This window comes from Centrocercus urophasianus, unplaced genomic scaffold, assembly GCF_019232065.1.
Source record: "Centrocercus urophasianus isolate 14NV4802_14NV808 unplaced genomic scaffold, USGS_Curo_1.0 seq_25, whole genome shotgun sequence".
Lineage (NCBI taxonomy): Eukaryota > Metazoa > Chordata > Aves > Galliformes > Phasianidae > Centrocercus > Centrocercus urophasianus.
Window position 1 is genome coordinate 6,131,225 of NW_024884811.1, and position 27,128 is coordinate 6,158,352.

A 27,128-nucleotide genomic window follows, 5' to 3' on the forward strand; every position below is an offset into this window, starting at 1 on the left:
TATGACACCAATAATGCTTTGGGACATAGTTTATTCACAAAAATAACAACGTAATAGCAGCAGTTGACATTTCTTTACTAGTACCATTTCATAGTTGCTTCAATAATGCAAAAATATATTCTACTAACACGGAACAAGCTTGGATATACATTTATTAAACTTAAAAGGCCTCCTTTACTAACAAAACATCTGATTTAGAGGAGGGGCAGTAATATTTTTGCTGCTGTAGTGTACAGGATACCCAGGCACATTTGAGCACAGGTTGTGATTCATGCTGTGTAGAACAAACTTACCATGGCTCCTGTATCACTGAGAAAAACACCAGAAATGATCTACTGATAAGCTACATTAACTCTGCAAGTTAAATTCCTCTCCTGATGTTCCTAGAGCAGATCACTCACTCCTTTAATCAAATTATTATGAAATTTATGTATATATGAAGCACTAGCTTCTAAGTAGACCATGATGTACCCGTCACTGTAGCAGCAGTTTTAAATCTTTGTGCTAAAAGTTTTACTTAGTACAGCAACTTACTCTTCTAAGAAATCTGCTTGCTTCCTGTCATTACCTTTATCCCCTTATCACTCCCTAAATATATTTGACATTTAACTATCAAAGAACACAAAAAGTACATTTGCATAATTCTACTGTAAATAACAGATCTGCTGAAGCAGATCTGAGTTATTATATCAATGTATTAACCTTCTCAATAGTTCAAAACTAAAATACTACTATAGTCATTAGATTAAAATATCCTTTAGGAATAGTTACAGTTTGCTACCTAGCACACTAATATCTGCATTATAAGAGCTACTTAACTCAGCTAAGAACATCAAGGACTGAATGACAGTAAGAACAAATGACTTTTTCCACTGCTGATAAAAAGTCTTTCTGACCAAGAAAGACAGATAACCTCTATGTGAGAAAATCTCCTTTGCCCAGTTAGTACAGAACATATTTTGTACTCCAATCTTAAGCCTTTCATCAAGTTTGGCACTTGTTTATCTTATAGTAAAAAAAAATAAAATAAAATAATGCTGTGAATCCAAATGTGTAAACTGCAGCTCTCCACAAGAAAATAAACAGCTAAATCTCATTTTTACTTCAGTGAACTCCTGTACTAATCTCAAAAATTGTAAAACAGCTACAACAAATTTTTCTTAGGCCTTCTTGATAATAGAGTTCTTGGTTTCTGAAAACATCTTGAAAACTGGAATTCATAAATAGATCCTAAATGGCTTAATTTACTCAAAAAGTACAGAACTGAAGCCTTAAGAGAACTGCTCTCAGACATGGGCAAAGGAGCTGCACGGATGTATCATCAGACAACTGCCTCAAGCTGTTTTACACTGAAGCGATTACTGAGAAAAATCCAGACTAATGTGCTCAGATCCCATGATGTGGCTCACCTATACATGAAGCATTCCTGAATCTTAAATGAAAATAAATACTACATACAGAGACATTGTCAAGGAGTTTAAAATTAAACACAACTGAATTTATCTGACATTAGGCAAAAGAAATCCCTTTTATACAATGCTTTCAGTATTACTTTAATTACACTTTTCACCATATAAAAAATAAACTTCACATACAGGCTGGAAAGTTTCCTGTTTAGACATTAGCAAACAAAATCAAATTTCAGGTTGTAATAACATTAAGAATATCTATGAATTTCACCTATCCACACTCTATCTGCTGGTGAGAAAACTAGACCTCTCTGAACTAATCATCTACAGGTTTACATTAGTTTAGTCACTTACAGCTCTCAGTATTTGTGTCACTACATCCAAACCTTGCTTTTAAAATAATGACAACACCAAAAACAGTAATTCATTCATTTACACAAAACCTGAAGTATCATCATGTGTCAAACTGGAGGCATTACATGCCCCAATTTGCAGTATACTTCACTGTGCTGAACTTACGTACTTAGAAATTGTTTTACTCTCAGAATTCCACTTTCACACTGAAACAAGATGATTTGTCTTTTATTTTTTCCTTTAAGTGAATGGCTTGCAAAATTGAAATGCGTGTTTCATTACAAACTTACAAAAAGAGAGTGATACAGAGATGCTTCAGTTTTAAGAGTAAAGAATATACATACCACTAGGGCATTACTGCTTTCAGTGATTATAATGTTAAAAAGAGTAACTGAAAATAGTAACAGAAACTTGTATGCAGCATGTAAGAATTTGTCATACAAGGCAGCCTTTACTTTTTTTACCTCTTGATTAGACCAAAAGAGTATCACAGAAATTCCTAAATATAATTATTACAAACTGAAGGCAAACCAGAGAAGCTACCATTAGCAAACAGATCAGCAGAATTCAAAATTAAATTTATTGCCTTACACATACCTAGGCTGGAAAACACCAGCAAACAAATTGCAAGCAACACAGAGCATGATACAGACTGTAGAATTTACTTCAGCAGAGGAGTAAACCAGTAAGCCACTCAAATGGTCAACTCATCACATAAACCACGCTGTGCCTAGGTTGATGCTGTTAGCCAGCTGGTTAACTAAAGCTAATTCGGTTGTACCTATCTGAAATTGACATTAAAAAAAAAAAACAACAAAAAAAAACCAACAACAACAAAAAAAACCAGGCAACTAATGTGTAGGCAGAATCCAAAGGCCAAGTTAAATGAAATTACACCTAAAACAATACAGCTACCACAAACTACACTGTTCTCAAAACCATCATTTAGTTTTATCAACTCATAGAAGTGCAAAAGCAAACTACTGACACAGCAGCTCAGCATGCAAATCCAATACGATCAAGGCATGGACTTCCACTAGAAGACACACACACTTAATGGGTCAAACACACAAACGTGGCAGAGCAAGGAGGTACTGTTCCAGTACTGGTTTAAAAGTGATCTGCCCTCTGTGGTGATGGGTGTTTTACAAAACATTAATCATCCAATGGTGGCTTTTTTTTTTTTCTTTTTTTTCTTTTTTTTAAACAAAGAAGAGAACCATTAAACACCTAATACAAAGAGATAAAACTATCCTCACAGAACTACAAAGTACTACAAGGCAGAACAGAAAATACAGTATTTGTAAGAAAACACAGTTTGGGAGGAGGAAATGTGTGTATTTGGTGTATATTCTTTTTTTTCCCCTCCCTTCTCAAAGCTTTTTTAAAAGGGAATATTAACTCACATAAAATCTATCTTAGTATGCTGCATATATATGATATATTAGCTATTAATGCTGCCATTGTTACCTATGAATTTTCCACGTCATTTTTCTTCACTAATTGTGCACAACCATGTACACATTCTGAACTATGCGAATTCAGGATTACAAAACTAAGAAAATCAAACTAAGATGAACTGAAATATGATGTACTATGTACACTTTAATTTCTCCCAGAGAAGGAGTAAATTATCTTTTCCAAGATATTATAAATAATACAGGTGTATTTTAACTTGCATCCACATTTCAAATTAAAAAAAAAGCTGCCTGAATAAAACCTGATGACCAACCAAAATGTTTCTTTAATAAGTTTGTAACAGCAGAAACTTCCCTCTAAAATACTTAATTTTATTAGTGAAATGGTAACAAAGATAACAAGTACACAAACAACCTCTTTGCTCTACTCTACTTACACATCATAAATAAGACAGCTGTTGCTGCAAGACACAATCCTTCACAACCTTCCTTTAAGCGTACAGATTTGTCATTCTTTTATCAGAGTAAGCTGTTAACCAACCATCAGCACGTGGCTTAAACATCACAAAAATGACTGTCTATACTTTACATGGTAAAGCATTTTCTATAGTCTTAAATGTACACAGTGGGAAGAACACTAAATCCTATCAAAAATGACAAGTGATTAAGCAGCTTCACAATCAAATTAGGTTTCATTACCTTAGGAATTGGACACATTTTTCGTTCCCTGTATTATGCTTTTTAAAAATTATTTTCATAAGAATTAACTATGCAAAAGAAAAGGAAATTGAAGGCAAACTGCTAGTATCCTATTAAGCCTTTTTTAATTTCTAACTGAATGAAACTCCTTCCATGAGGTAAGGCAATTAATTCATTTGATTGTAATAAGGTGTATAATCTACCTGATTTTAGGTATAAGTAAGTTTGTAAATACGACTCTTAAAAAATCTCACAACAATGAAACTGGTTACATTAGCTCAGAAAGCACAAATTATGGTTTTACTTGAAAAAAATACCGGCTTTGTCATTTGCTTCTTACATGCTTTCTCACCAAAGAATGAAAAAAGATTATCTAACATATAACTCCTATGTAAATTAGAACATTTCTTCCCCAAGTATTTTCCACCCCCAGCTCTGCATTAAATTCATTGTACAACACCTGATGGATATCAGAGAAAAGGATGGAGAGGTAACTGTTAAGGCCATCCAAATGTAATTAGTATCTTAAGGGCTGCCTGTGATGCAGGTGTTCAGAAAATACGCTGTATTCAGCTACTATCTTTGTACAGTGATGGTCCCCAAAATGCATCATTACATTTACTCTATCTTTTCTGAAAATAAAAAATAATTGTAAAAATGGACCTGTTCTACTTAAATAAGTGAACTAAACATCCATTCTGAAAAATTACTTGCACTCTTGTCTGTAGTATGGTAGTGGCAAAACAGCAATAGAGATGATGCAAGATTTAGCTGAAAATGTTATAGCACATACATATTTCTTGAAAATACCACATTTTAAGAAGGCACTAAAGCTTATGCTTGTGCTCTCGAATTTTTTAAACAAGAAAAAATTTAATTTCATAATGGCACCTGTACCATTTGCAGCTGAACAGACATACTGCAGTACATGTCAAAAAAACAAAGCTGTTAAGTTCTCCTAATATACAGATGTGCTCAGTTGTGGAACAGAAGAGAACAACAAAACAAAACAACCTGAAAATAACTCAATAAGCTAACCTGTTATCATCATACATGGCAATGTTCCTTTTAGGAACAGAAAAGTAGCATGCATTGTTCAAATACTTTAAGCAAATACTGAGTTCAGGGATATTGGTAAGAAATTATTTTAGATAATAAAACCCACAAACCTCAAGCAGTGAGCAAATGAAGAACATACTAGTCATTGGGCATATATCATAAGAACCATAAAAACTTTTCCAACAGCTGTCATTTACACCAAAAGAAAGTGTGTACATTTATGCACCACTTCCAAGCACATAAAAAAGTACACACTGAAGTTTCTGTGGACTTCTTAACCCACAAAGTAAAATAACACAAAATTCATCAACAAGCAACATTTTAAAACAACTTTCAATGTTTATCTTCAGCTTTTTTTTTTTTTTTTTTCTTTTTTTTTTTTTTTAGGGGTAGTAAAGGTTTACTTCTTTCAGTTCCTATTTAGCAGCCTATGGCTAAACTTAACATAAATCATTTTACCTATAAGTACAGCCATCATGGAAATGCATGGAGTTTCAGAGATGAATAGCTCTGATGACATATGCTTTTGCATGGTATAACTACTGGTCTGTGCTTTCCTGCTTTACAACAAGAAGACAACAAAGCTATCACAAGAATTGAAAGAGCTGTTAGTGCTATCAACATGGTCAGGTTGATTGCTTTGACGTTTTCTTCCTCATTCTGGGAATAAGCTTTGGATTTCATTCCTAAGTTGAGACAGAGGTTGATTCCTTGCTTTAAACCTCTTCCATTTTAATTGAGAGGTTATCTTCGTTTGGTTGACAGTTTCCATTCTGCTGAAGTTTGACTTCATCTGTCCTTTGTGTATCTCTGTTGTCAACATCTTTGTCAGTTTCTGAATTCTGATCCTCTTTAGCGTGATCTTTGTCCTGTCAAAGACAAAATCTTTCTCTCAGCATTAAGGGATATGACTTCCAAATAACTGCTGCTATTCTGGCTTCCTCAATTTTTCATCATACTTAGTATCAGCAATTTAAAAAAATGTTAGTAGATACATCAGCAACTTCAGGTGGCTGAAGTCCGGCATCATAATCAAGTGTTGCTGAAGAAATCACTGTGGTAGAGTGATCTGTCTTTACCTCTAATATCCACATAAAACAATAAACTATACAGTGGAACTTACATTAAGAATTCACCATATATTGTGAACAAAGCAAGATTACAATTTTCGTTTCATGTATTTTGTGACTCAACTCATGCATTTTACCTTCAGTTCTTCAGTAAGTGGTCACATAGCATAGACATCAGACATCTTATAATAGCTGAATCACTATAAGTACAACAAGCTACCCTTTAAGGGCACACTGCTTTTCAAAATAGAGGTTTAATAATTTGAAGATTATTCTTTCCTTAATCACACCAACTTCTATTTTGCAAGGGAAAATCCCACACTATTCTTCCCCAAATCTTCATTTTACTTCCTGCAGAGTTCAGCACACAGCCCAGGACCAAAGCAACCAGGGACAGGCTGCACTGCAGAGTGAAAATGTCCCAGAAGCCTACTGCTTATCTACACAGTCAGCTTCCTTGATCTTTCCACAGTTAGGCAACCAACCAAGCCTTAAAATATGGCAACTAACAGAAAAGAGAGAGAAAGAATAACATTGCGTTTTTGTAGACTATACATACAAGTTCCTAGTGGTTGAATAAAGTTTAAACACAAAAGTTGGCCTACTAACATCTCACAGAAAACAACTTTCATCTCCTGCTAGCAGAAGCTAACCTCAATTGTTTCAAGAGGCAATAATTCGCTGAGGAGAAAAGAGAAAATGAAAGAAAAAGAAAGCAGGATATTCCAGTTATCACTCCTTCTGCAGCTCTCTATTTATAATCGCTTGATTGCAGAGCTTACCTTCAAAGCAGTGGTGCTTTTGTCAGATTTCTCCCTTCCCTCTTTCTCTTTACTACTTTTTTTCTTGGAGTTGGAGCGTTCTCTTTCTCTTCCTTCATTATATGTATCTCGTTCTCTTTTTTTCTCTTTCTTGTTTCTGTTCAAGAACATTTTCATTCAAATTAAATGATCCAAAAGCAGCAAATGAACTACCAGAGCTTACATGAACTGTATTGCACAGTACACTGCACAGAAGAGTAACTAAAAATATTGGTATCCTGGTTTCTCTATGAAAGGTTTTGATCATCTTCAAACCATTTAGTTGATAAATAAATAAATAAATAAAATAAAAATAATAAATCCAAAACATAACAGCGGCATAGGAACAAGAGGATTTTCTGACTGAAGAGAGCTAAGGAACACATGTTTAGAGTGCACAGTGTGAGCAAACAGAAAAGTGAATTAAACTGTACTTGAGGAAGAGCTCTTTAAGAGAACATCTGTCTCACTGACAGACAGATGACAATTCAAAGTGTAACACTTAAAATCCCTCAAGTTCTTGAAGTTCTGTTTGTTTTTTTTAATTAAAACTGCATCACACTGACCAACAGAAATTGTCTGCATCCACTTTTTATTAGATAACTCTCTGCACTAAAAAAAAAAAAAGAAGAAGAAGAAGAAATTGACTCCTTTTTTCCAGAATATTGATCTTTATGTTTTGTTGAATTGAAATACAACATTGTATCTTCTTTATTACTCACTAATGTTTATTTACATCAAACTGACCTTCTTGGAGAAGGAGTTCGTGAAGACTTTCTTTTTGTTCCTTTGGATGTTTTAGGAGACTTAGAAAGACTTCTACTCTTCCTCTTACGCCTTTCTCTGCATGACAAAAAATTCCACATAAACAAAAACCAACAAATAATAAACTCAGAAATTGTATAAAATCTCTTAAAAAGAACTGTCATAACAGCTAAGTAAATACTCCTGAGTTTAACATTATATACAATGATTTCTACACTACACAAAGCAGAAGAACTTTTTCATGTTTCAGAGTGGCAGGAAAAGGGAGAACACAAGCATGAAGTGGAAAAAAAGACTGTGTCATTTTAGATTTCAGTTTTATGCTTACCCACCCGTGCTTGTACTTAAACCTCACAAATGAAACATTTACTAATACTGTATTAAATAAGAATTTCTTCAATCAGGAGAAAACTCGAATTGAATGAAGAGCGACATATACACAAAAGGTATAACTTCAGCAATATGAACTTCAGAACTTAGAATTAAACACTCAGGATCACCAGAATTTCAGTTCAGCATGACTGAAGTTCAGAAGCAAATACTGCATAATGAAGTTTAAGCTGTTGTTGAAATTAAAACAGGCCATTTTCTATTTATTCTTTGCCTAACACTCTATGCTCAACAAACACAGCTCAAAACAGCTTCTTTATACAGATACATTTGCTCAGTTTCTATTCTGGAATCTGGTTTTGAATACAATAGAACATTTATTAGCTGGTTAACATATACTGAGGCACATGTTAAAATACATCAAAAATCGAGAAAGTAAAGCTTTGTTCAACAAAAATGCAAAACCTCTAGCTATCAAAGATAACTCTTTCCTCTCCATAGAATAGGCAAAGGAAACAGGAAGAACTACTGATGCAGAGCAGGAAAAATTAAAACTAGCTGTGAGTGCATTTCAACATATTCCATGGAAGATACAATTATGCATTCCAGCATCTGCCATTAACATCTAATTTCTCTGATGTTTATAAAGTGCAAGGAATCAAAAGTTATTAGATGAATAACAGGAGGATATATTAAGACCTGTTTTTTAAAACTAACTAGATTCATTTCATCTGCAATTTCATCTAGCCTAAACTTCTGAAGGACAAGAGCTTCACGGTACAAAATTTCAGAGATAATTTTGTTTAGTAGGATCATAAGATTGATTTGATATTTGGTAAACAGAAATAAAAAGTAGTCACAAGGTTACACTGAGATAACACTGGTTTACTGTTAACACGCATCTCATCTTGAACACCCCCACGTTTATCAGTACATTTTTTCATATAAGGATTTTGGAAACGCATTTTTATCCATGGATAAAATGGATATTTATGTTGCTTTCCTGCATGTCTGTGAATAACTAGGTAACTAGTGTTCAAACAATAACAAAACTGTATTTTCAGATTCTGATTTTTAAGTGTCAAGTAGGCAAAGTCAATCGGCAAAGTCAATCACCAAAGTAAACAGACTCCCTTATATACAAACTAACTGGGGCTTAGCAGCCTAACTTATTGTCAGATACTTCTTGAGACAATAATAGTTACTGAAGTTGGAAGAGCTCCGTGAAATTCACCTAACCATATTCCAGATCTCAGTCAAAACAAAGTCAACTACAGCAGATTACTTGGGGACACATTTAGTCAGGCTTTGTGTATCTCTATGGACTGAATCTCCTCAGTCTTCCTGGACAACGTTCTGGGCTTCCCAGAAAATAAAACAGAAAACAACAAAACAAAACAACACCACCACAATTTAAGCATTATAAAGAAATGTCTTTCTGTGTTTCAGTATCACAACATCACAGAATGTCAGGGATTGGAAGAAACCCTGAAAGATCACCTAGTCCAACCCACTGCCTGTGCAGGAACACCTACATCAGGTCACACAGGAACATGTTCAGGAGGGCTTTGAATGTTTCCAGAGAAGGAGATCCCACAAGCTCTCCGGGCAGCCTGTTCCAGTGTTCTGGTTACCCTCATAGTGAAGAAGTTTTTCCTCATATTTATGTGGAACCTCCTCTGTTCCAGACTGCACCAACAGCCTCTTGTCCTGTCAATGGATTTCAATGAGAAGAGCCTGGCTCCATCTTCCTGACACTCACCCTTTACCTATTTATAAACATTAATGAGGTCACTCCCCCATCTCCTCCAAGCTAAAGAGACCCAGCTCCCTCAGCCTTTCCTTGTAAGGGAGATGCTCCACTCCCTTAATCATCTTTGTGGCTCTGAGGTGGACTCTCTCAAGCAGTTCCCTGTCTTTCTTGAACTGAGGGCTCCAGAACTGGACACAATACTCCAGATGCAATCTCACCAGGGCAGAGGGGCGGGGAAGGAGAACCCCTCTCAACCTACTAACCATACCACTTCTAATACACCAAAGGATGCCACTGGCCTTCTAGGCCACAAGGGCACAGTGCTGGCTCATGGTCATCCTGCTGTCCATCAAGACCTCCAACTCTCTTCCCCCTACACTGCTCTCCACAGTTCAGTACTCAACCAATATTGGCACGTGAGGTTGTTTTTGCCCAGATGCAAGACTCGACTTGTCCTTGCTATATTTCATTAAATTTCCCTCTGTCCAATTCTCCAGCCTGTCCAGGACTTGATGAATGTCAGCACAGCTTTATGGCCTGTCAGCCACTCATCCCAGTTGTATGTCATCAGCAAACTTGCTGACAGTGCATTCTATTCCCTCACTCATCCAAGTCGTTCATGAATATACTGAGTAGTACTGGTCCCAGAACCAACCCTTGAAGGACTCCACAAGAGTCCTTCAACTAAACTCAGTCCCACTGACCACAACTCTCTGGCTTCCTTCCTTCAGCCAGGTCACAGTCCACCTCAACGCCTTATTGTCCAGACCACAATATGTGTCTACTTCTTTCAGCTCTTTCGCTGGCCATTAAGAAGAATCTGTCTCCACTCTTCTTACAGTCTTCATTTACACTCTCCCACTAGAAACCTGTGTGTTTTCTTAGGACGTTCCTCAGCTTTCTCCTCTACAGAATAAAGAAACCCAGCTCTCCCAGGCTCTCCTTGTAGGACTGGTGCTCCAAGACACTTCATCAGCTTTGTGGCTCTTCAATGGATGTACTGCAGTTAGGTCTGTTTCTCTCTTGTACTTGGAAGGCCCAGAACTGGTCACCGTATTCCAGATCTGGCACCACCAGCGCTGAGGAAAGAGTAACCTTCCTTTTGTTTGCTCACAAAACTCTTCTCTAGAAAGAGCAGCTCAGCATACCACCGTCCTTCTTGACTGCAAGGGTGCATTGCTGGCTCATGTTAACCTAGGGGTTCATCAGAACCACCAGTTCTTTTTCTGCCAGCTGGCCTTCCAGTCAATCAGCACTCTCACTGCACTGGTCTGTAGAGCTGTTCCTGCACAGTTGCAGGACTCAGCACAGTCCTGTTCAGCTTCAGCTCATTTTTTAAGTCTGTTGATGTTCCTTTGAATGGCAGCACAGCCCTCTGACACACTGTCAGCTCTTACCAGTTCAGTACTGTCTGCAGACTTGCTGAGAGTGTGTTCAGTCCCACTGGCTAGGCCACTGATGATGTTCAACAGAACTAGCTCCAGTACTGTCACCTGGAGTATAGGACCACTGACTGCTTTTTTTTCCAGTTAGACTAGCTGTTCTGAAGAGGCTGTTTCAATTTCTTAGTGGTCCTATTGGAAGAGCCTGTGATCTTTGTGGGTCCTTTCCAACCCAGCATATTCAATGACTCTATACAAGTAACCAAGAAATTACACATTGATGATTCATACTTTCATCAGGACAATGTGTGATGCCCCTCCATCTGTTGGCTCCAACACAGAGAAATGGCACAACAACCATCTACTTACTGCCCTCAAATACTATACTGTATATTTAAGTGAAGGCAAGCACCAGCAGCCTGACAACAAACTACTACTTCCAAGTAAGATACAGATTTCTTTGTAGTTCATTTTACTTCACTGGGAAATATACTAAACAAAGGAACAGAAACTGAACTATCAAGATGGTAGTACTGAAACGTGAAAAAGAGATTTATTTTGTTGTGCTGATAAGTTCAAAAAAGCATTAAAAAAATTCAAAATAACAAACCTGCTGGAGCTACGCGATCTTCTTGAAGAGCTATAGCTTCTTGGGGGAGTTCTGGATCTCTTATCTTTCTTCTTTTTATCATCTCTCTCTTTTTCTCGCTCCCTCTCCTTATCCCCATCTCTTTCCTTTTCTTTTTCTCTTTCTTTCTCTTTGTCCCCTCCCTTGTCCTTATCTCCCTCCCTATCCTTCATCTTCTCTCTATCTTTCTCCCCATCTTTGTCATCATCTTTTTCTTTGTTCTGATCTACATCTTCCCTGTCTTTTTCCTTTTCATCTTTCTCCTTTTCCCTTTCCTTGTCCCTGTCTCTATCCCTATCTTTGACTCTCTCCCGATCTTTGTTTCGATCTTTGTCTTTATCCCTGTCCTTGTCCCTGTTTCTCTCCTTATCTCTCTCTCTTTCCCTTTCTTTGTCTCTATCCCGGTCTCTTTCCTTCTCCTTGTCTCGGTCTCTCTCCTTTTCTTTGGTCTTTTCTTTTTCCTTGACCTTTTCCTTGTCTCTTTTCTTGTCCCTGTGAAAAGCCAAACACAAATCCATTAACTCATCTTCGAATTTCCTAATAAAAACTACAACTAAGTCTTCAGCATACAGCAAATGCTCAAGAGAAACTACTTCTGTTGAAAAATAACTATTATGCAAAATTCTACTTTTGCACTCAAATTTATCATGAGGGGGAGACTAAATAGCTAGGAAATGTCTGCAAATTAGAAATCAAATTCATTTGTACTGGGCAATGGTACTAAAGTTTCTTTACCTCATAATTCTTATTACATATAGACAGATATTCTACATTTTCTCAGAACTGAGACAAACACTACCATTTCTAAATCCATTTCTTACTAAAATTGGATCCATATAACAGAGACTGAAAATTAACCAGCCCCATATGAATACTGACAGAAATCTTAAGTCTACAGTGCTCTCTCACATCAACATCCGGAACTGCTTGCAAATCCAAACCAGTAAATACAGAGAAACCAAAACCAGGGGTTACATTTCATTGATTAAATTCCCCCAAAAGGCAAATGTAAGGTCAAAACTCAAGACAATTCAATCATCTCTAATGTAATCAGGAATTTGAAAATTATCTAACTGTAAGAAAGTTTATATGACAGCGAAAACATAAGGGTAACAGATCAAGTTAACTTCTATAGAACAAGTAGAATTACACCTGTTCATAAAAGGAAAAATTGTGAGAAAAACTTACTCATATGTTCTAGTAACCAAGTCAAATAAAAAAACTGATTAAGTTATAGTTTTGACTGGAATACGACACTACCTTTTGGCAGAGGATTATTTGGAAGTGCGAGACTCCCAACCATCTCACCTAGTGGACATGCACATGAGCTGCCTCAAGGACATATGAAAATCAATAGTTGTTTAGACAAACAGGACAAAGCACATTATAAGAAGTTGATCAACAGGCCTTTTCACATCCACAGGAACCAGACTGAATTGCTGTTTCTTTTGGTATTGATATCTAGCCCAGGATTTTGAAAGATTCCCAAAGAGACCCGTTCAGACTGGAAAGACCCTAAGCACAGCCCTCACCTTTCTTCACTCTATCAAGTCTCTAGTTATATATTTCCTCAACTCCTACTTTATGTTCCATACCTATCAGGTTCTGGCAAACACTTTTTTACATATCTCACAGAAACAATCTAAGTCCATAAAGACGAGACAGTGTGCTATCCCTACAATAGCAATGGATCTCACAATGCCACCAGAAACACCTTGCAGTTAATTATTATACACATTTCACTGGATTTCCTTCTTACAATCAGTAGATATCTTAAAAACTCTGTCAGACAAGTGCAAGACAGAATCAAAAACATTTTGTCAGCTATCAACAAAGCCTAACTACATGAAGTACTCCTAACTGTTCCCACCAAGGTCCAAAGATTCACAGTTCTCTTTCCCACAAAACTTCTCCTCTCAGTAAAAAAAGAGCTATGAAGCTCCCCTTAAATGAATTGGGGCATTAAAGAGATGAAAGAAGAAGAAAATTATCAAGTTTTCTACTATGAAGCTACTTCCACATGCACATTATAAATACTCTGTTGGAATTTCATAGGAAATCAGTGAATTTCCCAGTGACTGAAAAAGGGGAAATATAACCCCCTTTTTTAAAAACAGAAAGTAAATAACTACAGTGCAGTCAGTCCCACCTCTCTGCCTGGAAGACTGTGGAGCAAATCCCCCTGGAAACCACGCTAAAGCAGAGACTAAAGGGGATAGCCAGCACAGCTTCCCCAAGGCTAAATCACACCCAACAAATTTGGTGTCCTTCTATAATGGAATTACAGCATTGTTGGAAATGGCTAGAGAACTGATTTAATCAACCTTGACTTGTGCAAAGCACTTTATCTTTTCCTGCATGACATTCTTGTCTCTAAAATGGAGAGACATGTATTTGACAGACCACTCAGTAGATAAGGAATTGGCTAAACAGTTACATTCAGAGGGCTGCAGTCAATGGCTTGGGGTCAAAGTAGAGAGCAGTGACGCCTGGCGTTCCTCAGAGGTCGGTGTTGGGATTGATACTGTTTAACACCTTTGTCAGTGACATGGACAGTGGGATTGAATGCAACCTCAGCGAGTTCAGATGATATCCAGGGAGACCCTTAAAGGCTTGAGGAGTCTCCATGAATCTCATGAAGTTCAATAAGGCCAAGTGCAACATCCTGCACTTGGATTAGAACAATCCAAACATGAATACAGGCTGGGTGGGTGCCCTGATAGACAAGTCTCACAGAGAAGTACTGAGGGGCAGTGGTGGACGAAAAACTGACATGGGTTGGCAACGTACTCTCCAAGCCCAAAAAACCAATCATATTCTGAGCTACATCAGAAAGCTGATTTCCCATTCTGCTCTGCTCTTGAGACAACACCTGGAATACTGCATTCCTATAGGAGGCTTCACTATACAAAAGACATGGAGTTGTTAAGAGTGGCTCCAGAAGAAAGTCTGCAAAACTCATCAGAGGGCTAGAGCATCTCTCTATAAAGACAGACCGAGAAAGTTGGGGTTATTCAGCCTACAGAAGAGAAGGCTCCGGAGAAACATTAGAGCAGCCTTCCAATACTTAAAGAAGGTCCACAAGAAAGATGAGATTCTTCATCAGTGAATATTGTGATAGGACAAGAGCTAATGCTCTTAAACTAAAAGAGGGTAAAATTAGGTTAGATATACCTTCTTTATTCAGATGGTGCTAAGGCAGGGGAATAGGTTGCCCAGAGAAGCTGTGGATATGAACAGTGGAGGTCACAAGCATGATCCCTCAGGGGTCAGTGCTGGGGCTGGTGCTCTTCAACATCTTCATCTGTGAGAGATGATGGCTTCGAGTGCACCCTCAGTGAGTTTGGATGACACCAACCTGAGCGGTGCAGTTGATACATTAGGAGGAAGGGAAACCATCCAGAGGCACTTGGATAGGCTGGAGAAGTGGGCCAATGAAAAACTAATGAAGGCCAAGTGCAGACAGATTAGGGGACCCTCAACCCCTTGAGAGCAGTCTGTGGAGAAGGACTTGGGGGTCCTGGTAGACAAGAAGCTGGACAAGCTGGACATGAGCCAGCAGTGTGTGCTTGCAGCCCAGAAGGCCAACTGTGTTCTGGGCTGCATTAAAAAAGCGGTGGCCAGCAGACAGAGGGAGGTGATTGTCCCCCTCTACTCAGCTCTTGTGAGGCCTCATCTGCAGTACTGCGTCCAGGCCTGGGGCCCCAGTACAGGAAGGACGTGGAGCTCTTGGAGCGGGTCCGGAGGAGGGCCACTAAGATGAACAGATGGCTGGAATACGTCTACTATGAAGAAAGGTTGAGGGAACTGGGCTTGTTTAGCTTGGAAAAGAGAATGCTCTGGGGAGACCTCATTATGGCCTTCCAGATCTTGAAGGCAGCATATAAACAGGAAGGGGAATGGCAGTTTCCAAGGATGCGTAGTGACAGGACAAGGGGGAATGGTTTTAGACTGAGACAGGGGAGGTTTAGGTTAGATATTAGGAGGGTGGTGAGGCACTGGAACAGGTTGCCCAAGGAGGTTGTGGATGCCCCATCCCTGGAGGCATTCAAGGCCAGGCTGGATGTGGTTCTGGGCAGCCTGGTCTGGTGGTTGGTGACCCTGCACACAGCAGGGGGCTTGAAACTAGATGATCATTGTGGTCCTTTTCAACTCAGGCCATTCTTTGATTCTGTGATTGTATGAACCATCTCTGGGAGTGTTCCTGGTCAGGCTGTACAGGGATCTGGGCAACCTCATCTACTGGAAGGTGACCCTTCCCAAGGCAGCAGGGTTGTAACTAGATTATTTTTAAAGGTCCTTTCCAACCCAAGACATTTTATAATTTTACATAGGTACAAACATGGAAACAGGACTTCTATACAGAAGTTTAGGTAATTCAATATAAAAATCTATGTTCTGTTCTTCTGCCTCACAAACAAAGCCTAGGAACAGGATGAAGCATTTATGCTCCATGCTTTACCGTCGCCTAAAATATTTATTGGATTTTTTCAAAAACCTCGTACTGTAGCTAAGAAGAACATCATTTCTTAGGAATGGAAACTCACCGAGAGCGTGACCGACTCCTTGATTTCCGCCTTTCCTTAGATCTAGATCGTTTTTTCAGGGGACTTCGGGATCTGCGCCTGTCCTTGTGTCTTGAGAGCGATCTGTTGCCAGACCGACTTCTATATGAACAAGATAAAAAAGAATACTTTAATACTGAAACTTCATAAAAATTAGATCAGTTGAAATGGAAAAAGGTATAATAATCTGGCCTCACTATGAAAAATTACGTAGGGTGGCATTTTAGTAATTCAGTGCCTAACGTTTTTATAAATAAGCTTACTTAAAATTTAAACTGGTGCATATGCTCTCTTTTGAGATTCATCATTAAAGTATTAAGTTTTATGAATACTCTGGAAAAATCACAGTGGGATAGCTTTTCTTAGAAAATTAAGGTATTTAAGATCTAAGATCAGCTTGTAAAAATAGTTTTTTTCTTCCTCAGGTCCAATCATTTATTGCAGTTTTGGTCACTTGGTTGGTTCGCCAAATAAAAAACCAAACCTATCATTTGTGGTTCAGAATTTAGAAAAGTTATCACTTCAGATGGAAGGATTTGTTAGCACAGATTTAACAATTCTCAAGATTCAGAAAGAAAATTTACTTCGTGATGAAAAATGATGAAAAAAAGGAATTAAAATAATGTGCGGAAGCTCCAACTGAAATCCAACTGAAGTTTTCTGACAAAACTATTTAGATCACTCTAAAAGTAATGCCTCCTACTTATTCCCATGTAAACTATAAGCAACACAAAGAGCACAATAATACTACTTGGTATAGCAAATTCAGTTACATAATACTCCTTTTCAACCCAGTCAATACCACTAGCTATGCATTTTTAAGAGCGATGAACAAAAGCCTCTATCCTGCAATCTTCAAAATCTGCAAGGCTGTCTGAATTGTCTTTCATGTTGCTGTCAGCCCTGCTGAAATATACTACCCAAGGCCTCACTGTACTCACATCCACTGTTTGTTCTCCATAAACATTCAGCAAGCACCAATGAACATTAATGAGTGCCATATTTTTTTGCATGGAGAAATTCAATGACAAAGCTTTGCTTTGTGCACATTTCCTTACCAGACACCATTCTATCACACTGTACCCCTACTGCCATCTGTCACATGGCAACAAAATGCAATGGCATACTGGTGGGAAGCTCCAACCTCTACTGACATACCACCAACGTTCAGATTAGATGTTGCAGGCCAACACAATAGAATAAGAGTTACTACTTTCGGAGCACTCCTATTATATATATATATATGCTCATATATATATGGAGCACCCTATTATATACTGTATATACTGATATACAGTACAGTCTCAGATTTGGTAACGAAAACAGCACTTCTAAAAATTACTATACTCTGTTTTCCCAGTATTCACCATTTTTGGAAGATCATATTCCTAGGAAAATTAAAATAAAAAGGTAAATTTGAATATTAGATTTCAAACAACACATTATTTGAATACTTTGCCTGAAAGGTTCATGTACAACAAAGTTCAACTTATCAAAGACAGAAAAGCCATGTATTTACTCAATAAATCCTGAAGAACAGGAAGACAGAAAAAATAACAGTTCTACCTGTCTTCTGCAGCTCAAGACATACAGAATAAGGATATACCAAGAGGAGAGGAAAGGCAACCTTTTTTTAGCTACCGCTTTGCTCCACATCACTGTAGTGTAGAAACTAACTTCAGGGCAAACTAATTACAACTTGGCCAAAATAAGCTCCTAAATAAAATTTGTACCATAAAGATGAAAGAGATATATGGAGATGATTAAAAGCCTAAACAGGACAATGGGAAGGACATTTTATTCTTAGGGATGCATTTGCTTCAGTCGATCAGCCTGGCTCTTTTTGCAGCACGTAATTAAAATTGCTGGTAACAGACGTAAACTATACTTTTAAAAAGTGATATCAACAGATATTTGAAAGCGCAGATTTCTTAAAGTGAGGAATGCAAATTTATTTTCTAAAACTCAATCTAATTTGTGTTGTTATGAAACAGCGCAGACATCGCTGGAATGTTACACCAACCCAGCTTTTCAGTCATATCCCATGTTACAGAAACAGCAGAGCAACAGAAACAGCTTGCAATAAGGAAGTGACCAAATGACTGTTCTTGCATTAAAATGGTGCCCAATGGTCTGATGTCAATAGGTAACGTACTGTGTTGTCCCTCTGCTACAAAACCCAAACCTCCACTTACACCATATTTCACTGGGAGTACAATCCACTTAGTGTGCACTTCTACTCACGCTTTTCTTTATATATTGTGTTCTCCCATTAGAACACAATGTCAGAAAAGATGCAACAAAGTTGTTTCTGCAACTTACCTTTCTAAAGTGTAAACTATCTAATAAATGTTGAGTGTTTTTTCCACACCAAGAATATACAAATACCTTTAGATTGATTACATAAATGCTCAGAAGTCACTGAAAAAATACAAAACATTTTCAGGACATGTCTGTAAGCGTCACATATCAATACTGCCTCATTCATGGGAAATAAATTTATGGACTAATTTTAACAGTGATCTAGTTGCTTCATTTCCTCCTACACTCCAAAGTCTGCTTCAGAAATTAATAAACTTAGCAAAGCAAAAAAACTGAAGAAAGGAAAACTGTCCCTTGAGCCTTTTTCTCTTGGTTTCTAAAAAATTTAACCACATTTACATTACAGTAAACAGAAATACTGGTTCTATTAATTCCATGTTTAGAAGTTCAAGACAGCAGGGGAGCTTCATACTAGCAATAATAATAATAATAACATATAATGCAGATAACCGTTAGTTTTTAAAACATGGAGGTCATAGAATGAAATATGCTGCATAGCACTGATGCGTCTACAGATAACATCTAGTGTGTTTTTACTGAATGTAATCTTGAAAACACTAGAGCAAAAGAGTATCTGTTCAGAGACAAAGATTCCAGTTACTCTGATCTAACCAATATAAGCTATTCATGTATTCCATAGCAATACTTACTTAAAAAATAACTTCAGTACTGAAGAAAAACAGTATCATCTCTTATTACAAAAGAAAAAAAAAAACCTACCTGTGTTTTGAATGTGATCTTTTCCTTCTAGATCGGGATTTTGAGCTAGACCTGGATTCTGAACGAGAATGGGAACGAGATCGACCGCCTTTTCTTTCACTGCTCTTTCCAGACTCTGAGAGGAAAAAACCACTTTGCAGTGTAAGCTCAGAACATTTAAAGATCCCAGTTAACAATCTGGCACAAGTGGAATGTACCACATATAGTACAAGGGGCCTACTCTTTGCACATCTTCCTTCTTTGCAAATATCCTTCAGAAACATCCAAGAAAGTCATTGCATATACTCGTTGAGTGCAGCCATCCTGCAGCAGTACACATAAACCAGATAATTATAAACAGCTAGCTCTATTAGGAAAGGGATTTATGTTGCTGCCACAATGCACAAGATTACAACATGTTTACCTCTTGGTATATTATTCATGTAACTATTAAAAAAAAAAAAAATACCCTGAGAAGAACAGAGTAAATTAGAATACAGGGCATAATTTTGAAAACAAGCATAAAATATGAATTATAATATTTTCTGGTCTTTTAGACATTTACACCACTGTACAAATATTCAAATTATAATCCACAAGGAGAGGAAGGAATGGAGAGAAAAGGTTGAAAAGTTTGATCCAAAGGCCAGTAAGCCACCAGTGACCACAGTAGACTTTGGTTCGGACTCTTTTTAAAAGATTACTGTTCTGCTGCTTTACACTGAGGAAATGCTAGAGCTATTTTTATTCCAATGCCAAAAATGAGAAAAAACTCAACTCTCTCCAAAAACTTAAGACTCCTCGTAATCTAATGTACATAAAGTCTGAGTTTGTTAATAAAATGACAAAAGCTCACTGATCCAGAGAAAAAGGATGATGTCAATAAGGTTAACAAAATCAGATTGTTTTATGCTGTGATTTAGAAATCAGAACAAGTCTGCAAAAGTCAACACTGAATAGCAGCATCCAACCTCTCAACCCATGAGAAATCTTCCTCCTAGACCAGCCATTTCAGTGTTAACAGGGATCAGGCTACTAATAGGGATGAAAAAGAGTCCATTATAACACGCTGTTTTATCCCAAATTCATTTCTGATCCTATTTGCTTTATAGATGCTCAGTCTTGAGCCACCATGAAAAAAAGCACAGCGACAGAGACAAAAGTAATGTGCTATAGATTAAGAAAGCATAATATCGCTGCTTTGACTGAATGCTAGCTCTCTCTGATCATGAAACCATGGCACTAATGTGTGCTAAAGAATGAAACAAAGCATAAAGCAATTTCATGGTAAATATTTCTATGTATTTTCAACTTAAAGAAGCATCAACATTCAATGCATTTGCATTGTCCTCCTGTTTTTGAAAATGCTCAGTAAGCGTGTACGTGAAGACAATACATGTCAAAATAGAAAAGCCAACTTCCACTGCTCTGTTACATGAAGGCAATTGTGATAACTTTCATTTCTTTCTACACATGTTATTCAGCTACAAGTAACCTTTTCCTGTGTCTGAAAGTGCTCTTAATAGCAGGTTCCAAGGTGTACAAAAAACATGTCTGTCAGATAGTAAATGTAATATACGTACCTGGCTCAATAGCAGCAGATATGAAAGACTGAGCTTCCCTTACTCTCTTCATCACTTCTTCCAGTTCCTTGGCAGCAGCCTGCGGTGTCATTTCAGGAGGCTTCACTATTGCATTATTGGAGTGATTTATTCTAAATTAAGGAAAAATAAAACATTTATTTCACAAATATTTGAAAAAGAAAATGAAAAATAAGAAAGGAAACCATCTCAAATTCGTGTCTGACTAAAAATTTCGAAGTTAGTAAACTACATATTTTTCATAATGCTCATCTGCTGTCTAAATACCTGAAATGTGTGCCTTTTATTCCTTCCAAATATTTTAAATAAATAAGGTACAGTATTTCTGTGTCATTCTGAATAAATAAAGGTTCAAGTCTAGGAATCTAGCTTTCTATTTTAGATTAAATTTTAAACTTAAAACTCATTACAGAGTCATCTATATATAATGACTCTGATCAGCTAATCAGTTGTTGTGGTTTAGGAAGAGTCAAACAGCACAGCTGAAGTAAAATATATAATGAAAAGCTTTATCAGCACCAACAACCTTGCAGATTCTTTCCTTGTTAAAGCATTCACTACCTCAAGATTAAATGTAAACATATTTTACTCTCTGCTAATCACATTCTTCTTAGAGGAAGTTATATCCAATTTTGAGACACTTAGAAAAGTGTTTCAGTTTGTTAACAATAGATCCTTATATTGATAAAATATTCACTACTGTATCTTCCTGTAGATCAGAGTCATAAATATATAAGAATACTGAGAAATCTTTCATTCAATAAGCCTATGGATAATTAATTCCTTACTTTAGTGGCCTGTCTCCAAACATAACTCCATTAAAGGCAAGAGCTCGAGGTACAGAATTTTGGTCTGCAAATTCCACAAAAGCAAATCGTGTTGGTTGAGTCTCATCACCTGCCATTCGCACAAATTTGACTTCTCCAACTTGCTTAAAGAATTCAAGCAGCTGATCAGCTGTTGTGGTCTAGAAAGAGTCAAAGAGCACAGCTGAAGTAAAACATATAATGAAAAGTGATCATATAATGTATTAAGTAATAAAAAAATCTCTACTTTCAGTAAAACATCTTCCCATGGCTTCACAGGTGACACAAATTTGGCTATTTTACTTTTTTTTTTTCAGACTTTTTTTTCCTTTAATCTAAAGAAAATACTACAAGTTAAAATATTGCAACCAAAAGAACTATATTTAGGCTGTAAATAAACTTGCACAGGATTCTGAGCTTTCCAAGCAACCTCTCTGAAATAACTGATACACATATGTCCAAGCTATTTCTGCTACGATGACTTTTAATCAATTAAAAAAAAAAAAAAAAAAAAAAAAAAAAAAAAAATATAACAACATTTAGCTTTTATCTGTTTTTCTACTAGCTTACAACTCATTTGATTTTACTGCAATCAACTGAACTTTTACACTCTAACAGCTACTTCAGCAATCAAATAAAACTCCCAAACAAATACTACAAGTGCCATCCATCAAAGCAATTGCTTTTCGATCAATAACTACTGAAAATAAATACTTCAGACACCGAGCTTTTCTATCACAGAAACATGAAGATTCTCAGGCTGATTTTGCAACTTCCACTGGGAGAAATCATTAACCTTCTACCATATTTCAGGTGAATGCCTTTTTACTGTACTTAAGATCTGCACACTGTTGTGGTGAAGGACGGCTATCATGATCTCATGTATTCTAAGGTATTATTCAGCTAATACAACACAGTTGATTAATACACACAATCTTCTTACGTATGCATCCTCAATTCTACTGCACTGTGATTCTTCTGGTACCCTGCTAGAGTGACTTCCACAATCTGGTCTGACCTGGTTGGTGCAGGAGCATTCAGAATTAGAAATATCACTAGTAACCAAAACCAGCCTAATTTATTTCTTTGGTTAAATTGACATCATCTAACAGGAGCTCCTGTGATTATAATTCACAAATAACAATTCTTGTCTTCCATAAGTATTTCCCACACACACACAAATAAAGAAAAATAATAATTAAAAAAAAAAAACAAAACAACAACAACAAAAAACTACCTGTGAATTCAAGTTTCCAACATATACTGTTCTCCTGATTTCATCAATTTTGGATGGGTCCACATTCCCCATTATTGGTGGCTGGGGTATTTCTCCCAGTGCAGTAATGTTAGGGTCCAATGCTGCTGCTGGTATTGCTCCCAAAGTGCCAAGTGAAACACCAAGCTGGAAGAGACAGAGAGAATAAGGCACAATCATTTATTTCCAAAATGCTATTTACCCTTAAACAAAACAATAGAAATATATCTGCAGCCCTCTGGGAATGGTTTCGTTTTCCCTGCTATATACACAACATATTTTTTTTCATGTTATAAAATAATCATCGCTATGACAGTAAAAGGCAGTGTAAACAGCTTTTCCTCACTTACAGAGTGACCCATAAAATTGGCTGAAAACAATAAGAAAAAACATTTAATATACATTTATATTTTATTTTTAGATTTTTTGAATACCAAACATACTTTACGAAAGTTTTAACATGAGCTAAATACTTTCCTTTTCAAAAGTATCAGCTGACAATGTTATGCTATGGAGTAGAAAGAAGCACAAATCAGCACAAATGATCTAATTCACAAAGTCTTCTGGATCACAAGCTGGTTTCACAGAACTAAGTATACTGTAGAATCATAGAATCATAGAATCACCAAGGTTGGAAAAGACCTAAAAGATCACCCAGTCCAACCGTTCACCTATTCCCAATAGCTCCTACTAAACCATGTCCCTCAACACAACATCCAGTCTTTCCTTGAACACCCCCAGGGTCGGTGATTCCACCACCTCCCTGGGCAGTCCGTTCCAGTGCCTGACCACCCTTTCTGAAAAGTAATACTTCCTAATGTCCAGCCTGAATCTCCCCTGTAGCTTGAAGCCATTCCCCCTGGTCCTATCACTAATGACACGAGAGAAGAGGCCGACCCCCAGCTCACTACAACCTCCCTTCAGGAAGTTATAGAGAGCAATGAGGTCTCCCCTGAGCCTCCTCTTCTCCAGGCTGAACATTCCCAGCTCCTTCAGCCTCTCCTCATATGGCCTGTGTTCCAGACCCCTCACCAGCTTTGTTGCCCTCCTTTGAACACGTTCCAGGGCCTCAATATCTTTCTTGCAGTGAGGGGCCCAAAACTGGACACAGTACTCGAGGTGCGGCCTCACCAGTGCTGAATACAAGGGAACAATCACCTCTCTGCTCCTGCTTGCAACACTGTTTCTGATGCAAGCCAGGATGCCATTGGCCTTCTTGGCCACCTGGGCACACTGTCGGCTCATATTCAGCCGAGCATCAATCAATACCCCCAGGTCCATTTCCTCTACGCAGTCCTCCAGCCACACCGCCCCAAGCCTGTAGCGTCGCCTGGGGTTGTTGTGGCCGAAGTGCAGGACCCGGCATTTGGCCTTGTTGAAACTCATCCCATTGGCTTCAGCCCAGCTCTCCAGCCTGTCCAGATCCCTCTGTAGGGCCTCGCTACCCCCAGGCAGATCCACACTTCCAGCCAATTTGGTGTCATCTGCAAACTTACTGAGGGTGCACTCGATGCCCTCATCGAGGTCATCAATAAAGATATTGAAGAGGACAGGCCCCAGCACCGACCCCTGGGAAACACCACTCACAAACGGTCGCCAGCTGGATTTGACTCCATTCACCACCACTCTCTGTGCCCGGCCCTCCAACCAGCTCCTTACCCAGCCAAGAGTGTATCCATCCAAGCCTCTGGATGCCAGCTTCTGCAGGAGAATGCTGTGGGAGACAGTGTCAAAGGCTTTGCTGAAGTCTAGGTAGACCACATCAACAGCCTTTCCCTCATCCACCAGATGGGTCACTAGATCATAGAAGGAGATCAGGTTGGTCAAGCAGGACCTGCCCTTCATGAACCCATGCTGGCTAGGCCTGATCCCCCGGTCACCCCGCACATGCCGCATGATCTCCCTCAAGACGATCTGCTCCATAACCTTCCCTGGCACCGAGGTCAGGCTAACAGGCCTGTAGTTCCCCGGATCCTCCTTACGACCTTTCTTATAAATGGGAGTCACATTGGCAAGCCTCCAGTCATCTGGGACCTCACCAGTCAACAAGGAGCGTTGACAGATGATGTACTAGCATATAAAAACAATTTCAAGACTCAGTAAGCGCCATTTACCACAGCTTGCTACTGTCTAAAACACAAAATGTAAATAAAAATGGAATACTGATTAGTAATACCTTCACTTTAAAAAAACCAATCTCTTCAAAGCAGCTAGTCTAGCTGTAAAAACCAATCAGTGGTGTCCTATGTTCCAGCTGACCATCCTGAACAATTTGTTGAACTTCATCGGTGGCCTAGCCAGTGGGACTGAACACACTCTCAGCAAGTCTGCAGACAACACATAACCAGGAAGAGGTGGCAGTACACCAAAGGGCTCTGCACACGGGCAGGAACAGCTCCACAGACCAGTGCAGTGAGAGTGCTGATTGACTGGAAGGCCAGCTGGCAGAAAAAGAACTGGTGGTTCTGATGAACCCCTAGGTTAACATGAGCCAGCAATGCACCCTTGCAGTCAAGAAGGACGGTGGTATGCTGAGCTGCTCTTTCTAGAGAAGAGTTTTGTGAGCAAACAAAAGGAAGGTTACTCTTTCCTCAGCGCTGGTGGTGCCAGATCTGGAATACGGTGACCAGTTCTGGGCCTTCCAAGTACAAGAGAGAAACAGACCTAACTGCAGTACATCCATTGAAGAGCCACAAAGCTGATGAAGTGTCTTGGAGCACCAGTCCTACAAGGAGAGCCTGGGAGAGCTGGGTTTCTTTATTCTGTAGAGGAGAAAGCTGAGGAACGTCCTAAGAAAACACACAGGTTTCTAGTGGGAGAGTGTAAATGAAGACTGTAAGAAGAGTGGAGACAGATTCTTCTCGGTGGCCAGTAAAGGAGCTAGAGAAAATGGAAAAACAGTGTCCAGCTTGTTCACATGATTAATTCTGAAATATTACATCTGTAATCCTGAGTTCCCTCGAGAAATTTACAGATGATCCAAGTATAGTGGATGATCTGTAGCTTTAGCTAAGTAAACTATCTCCTTGCCTTAAAAGTCTCATACTGCCAAGCAGAACCACCTTAAAACCAGAAGGATTACCAATGGTAAACAAGAACTTTCTAGAGAAACATGGTCTCAGCACACGAAATAACTGTAATCCAGAGCAGCATTTTGTAAGTTTCTCTCCTACAATTACAACAAAAGCTTATTTCCCTGGCAGTTTTTACATAAAACACTACACCTTGCACCCTAAACTTTGCTCATAGGTAATGTATAAACACACTGTAGGTAATGCAGAAACACAGTAATGCATAAGCAGAACAAACATGAAAGAAGTATTTCAAAGGTTTAAGATAACTGATACTGCTACCTGTTGTTATCCTTCCAGTCTTCCAAAATGACAGCTTCATCATCTGTTTAAACTTAACCAGTTCCCTTTAGACAAGGAAAGGGGCAATCCTGATTTCTTCTTTTTACAACAGACTTGTTACAATTTGTAAACCAGATAGACAAAGGGAACTGTTATGAAAAAACAACTGTATTCTATACCCCTCACCAACTTGAAAAAAAGCCATGTCAGATGAGACTTCTTCAGGTAATAGACCATATGAACACTAGCATAATGCAGAAGAGTGGAAATGCAATGCCAGTAGCACCTCTTTTGGCTGCAGCACAGATTTAGACAAGCTTCAGGCAAGATAATAGGCAACTCTTACCTGTAGTTAACTGAATAACTGAGCCTCTCAAACAGCTGGCTGGAGAAAAAAGCAAGGGAACAAGACCTGAATCTTTTCCCTGGAATCCCAATCCAAAGCACCAGTGTTTCACATCCTCCGCTAAGCTCAGTACAGTGTGTCAGGATGATGTAGGTCAAAGAAACTCACCCTCATTCCTTTAGTGAATTTGTCATGCTTCATGAAGGGTAGAATACTTTCTAGGTTCTAGAGAACCCAGAAAGACAAAGAATCACACAGATGAAGTGGAATGTACAGTCAAAAGCAAGAAAAGTAATATCAGATTACTAGTTCAGAGGCTTTAACTTGTCAGATGAGCTACCCCTGCCTGGAAAAATTACAAATTTCCCTTTGCTGGAGAGTTACTTCCTAGCGAATGAAGACAATATGGCTCTTGTTTTTACTGGCTACTGAAGTTATAAAAAATTACTAAGAAAACACTTTTAAACCGGTCTGCTAAGTTCTTGGTTTAAATTTTATTTCTTACAGAAAAAGA

General features: G+C 38.2%; 1 protein-coding gene across 3 annotated transcripts in view; it reads right to left on the bottom strand.

Moving 5' to 3' along the window:
- Positions 1-14: 14 nt before the first annotated feature.
- SREK1 (splicing regulatory glutamic acid and lysine rich protein 1) overlaps positions 15-27,128 on the bottom strand; it is a 45,555-nt gene continuing 18,441 nt past the window's right edge. For all 3 annotated transcript variants that reach the window (XM_042825600.1, XM_042825601.1, XM_042825602.1), the window contains 9 exons: positions 22,898-23,062; positions 21,643-21,821; positions 20,837-20,967; positions 19,275-19,389; positions 16,215-16,334; positions 11,650-12,159; positions 7,557-7,652; positions 6,792-6,927; positions 15-5,808 (listed from right to left, as the gene is read on the bottom strand). In XM_042825600.1, the coding sequence (XP_042681534.1) occupies positions 5,656-5,808; positions 6,792-6,927; positions 7,557-7,652; positions 11,650-12,159; positions 16,215-16,334; positions 19,275-19,389; positions 20,837-20,967; positions 21,643-21,821; positions 22,898-23,062 (1,605 nt within the window). In that variant the 3' untranslated portion in view covers positions 15-5,655. The remainder of the gene's footprint in view (positions 5,809-6,791; positions 6,928-7,556; positions 7,653-11,649; positions 12,160-16,214; positions 16,335-19,274; positions 19,390-20,836; positions 20,968-21,642; positions 21,822-22,897; positions 23,063-27,128) is intronic.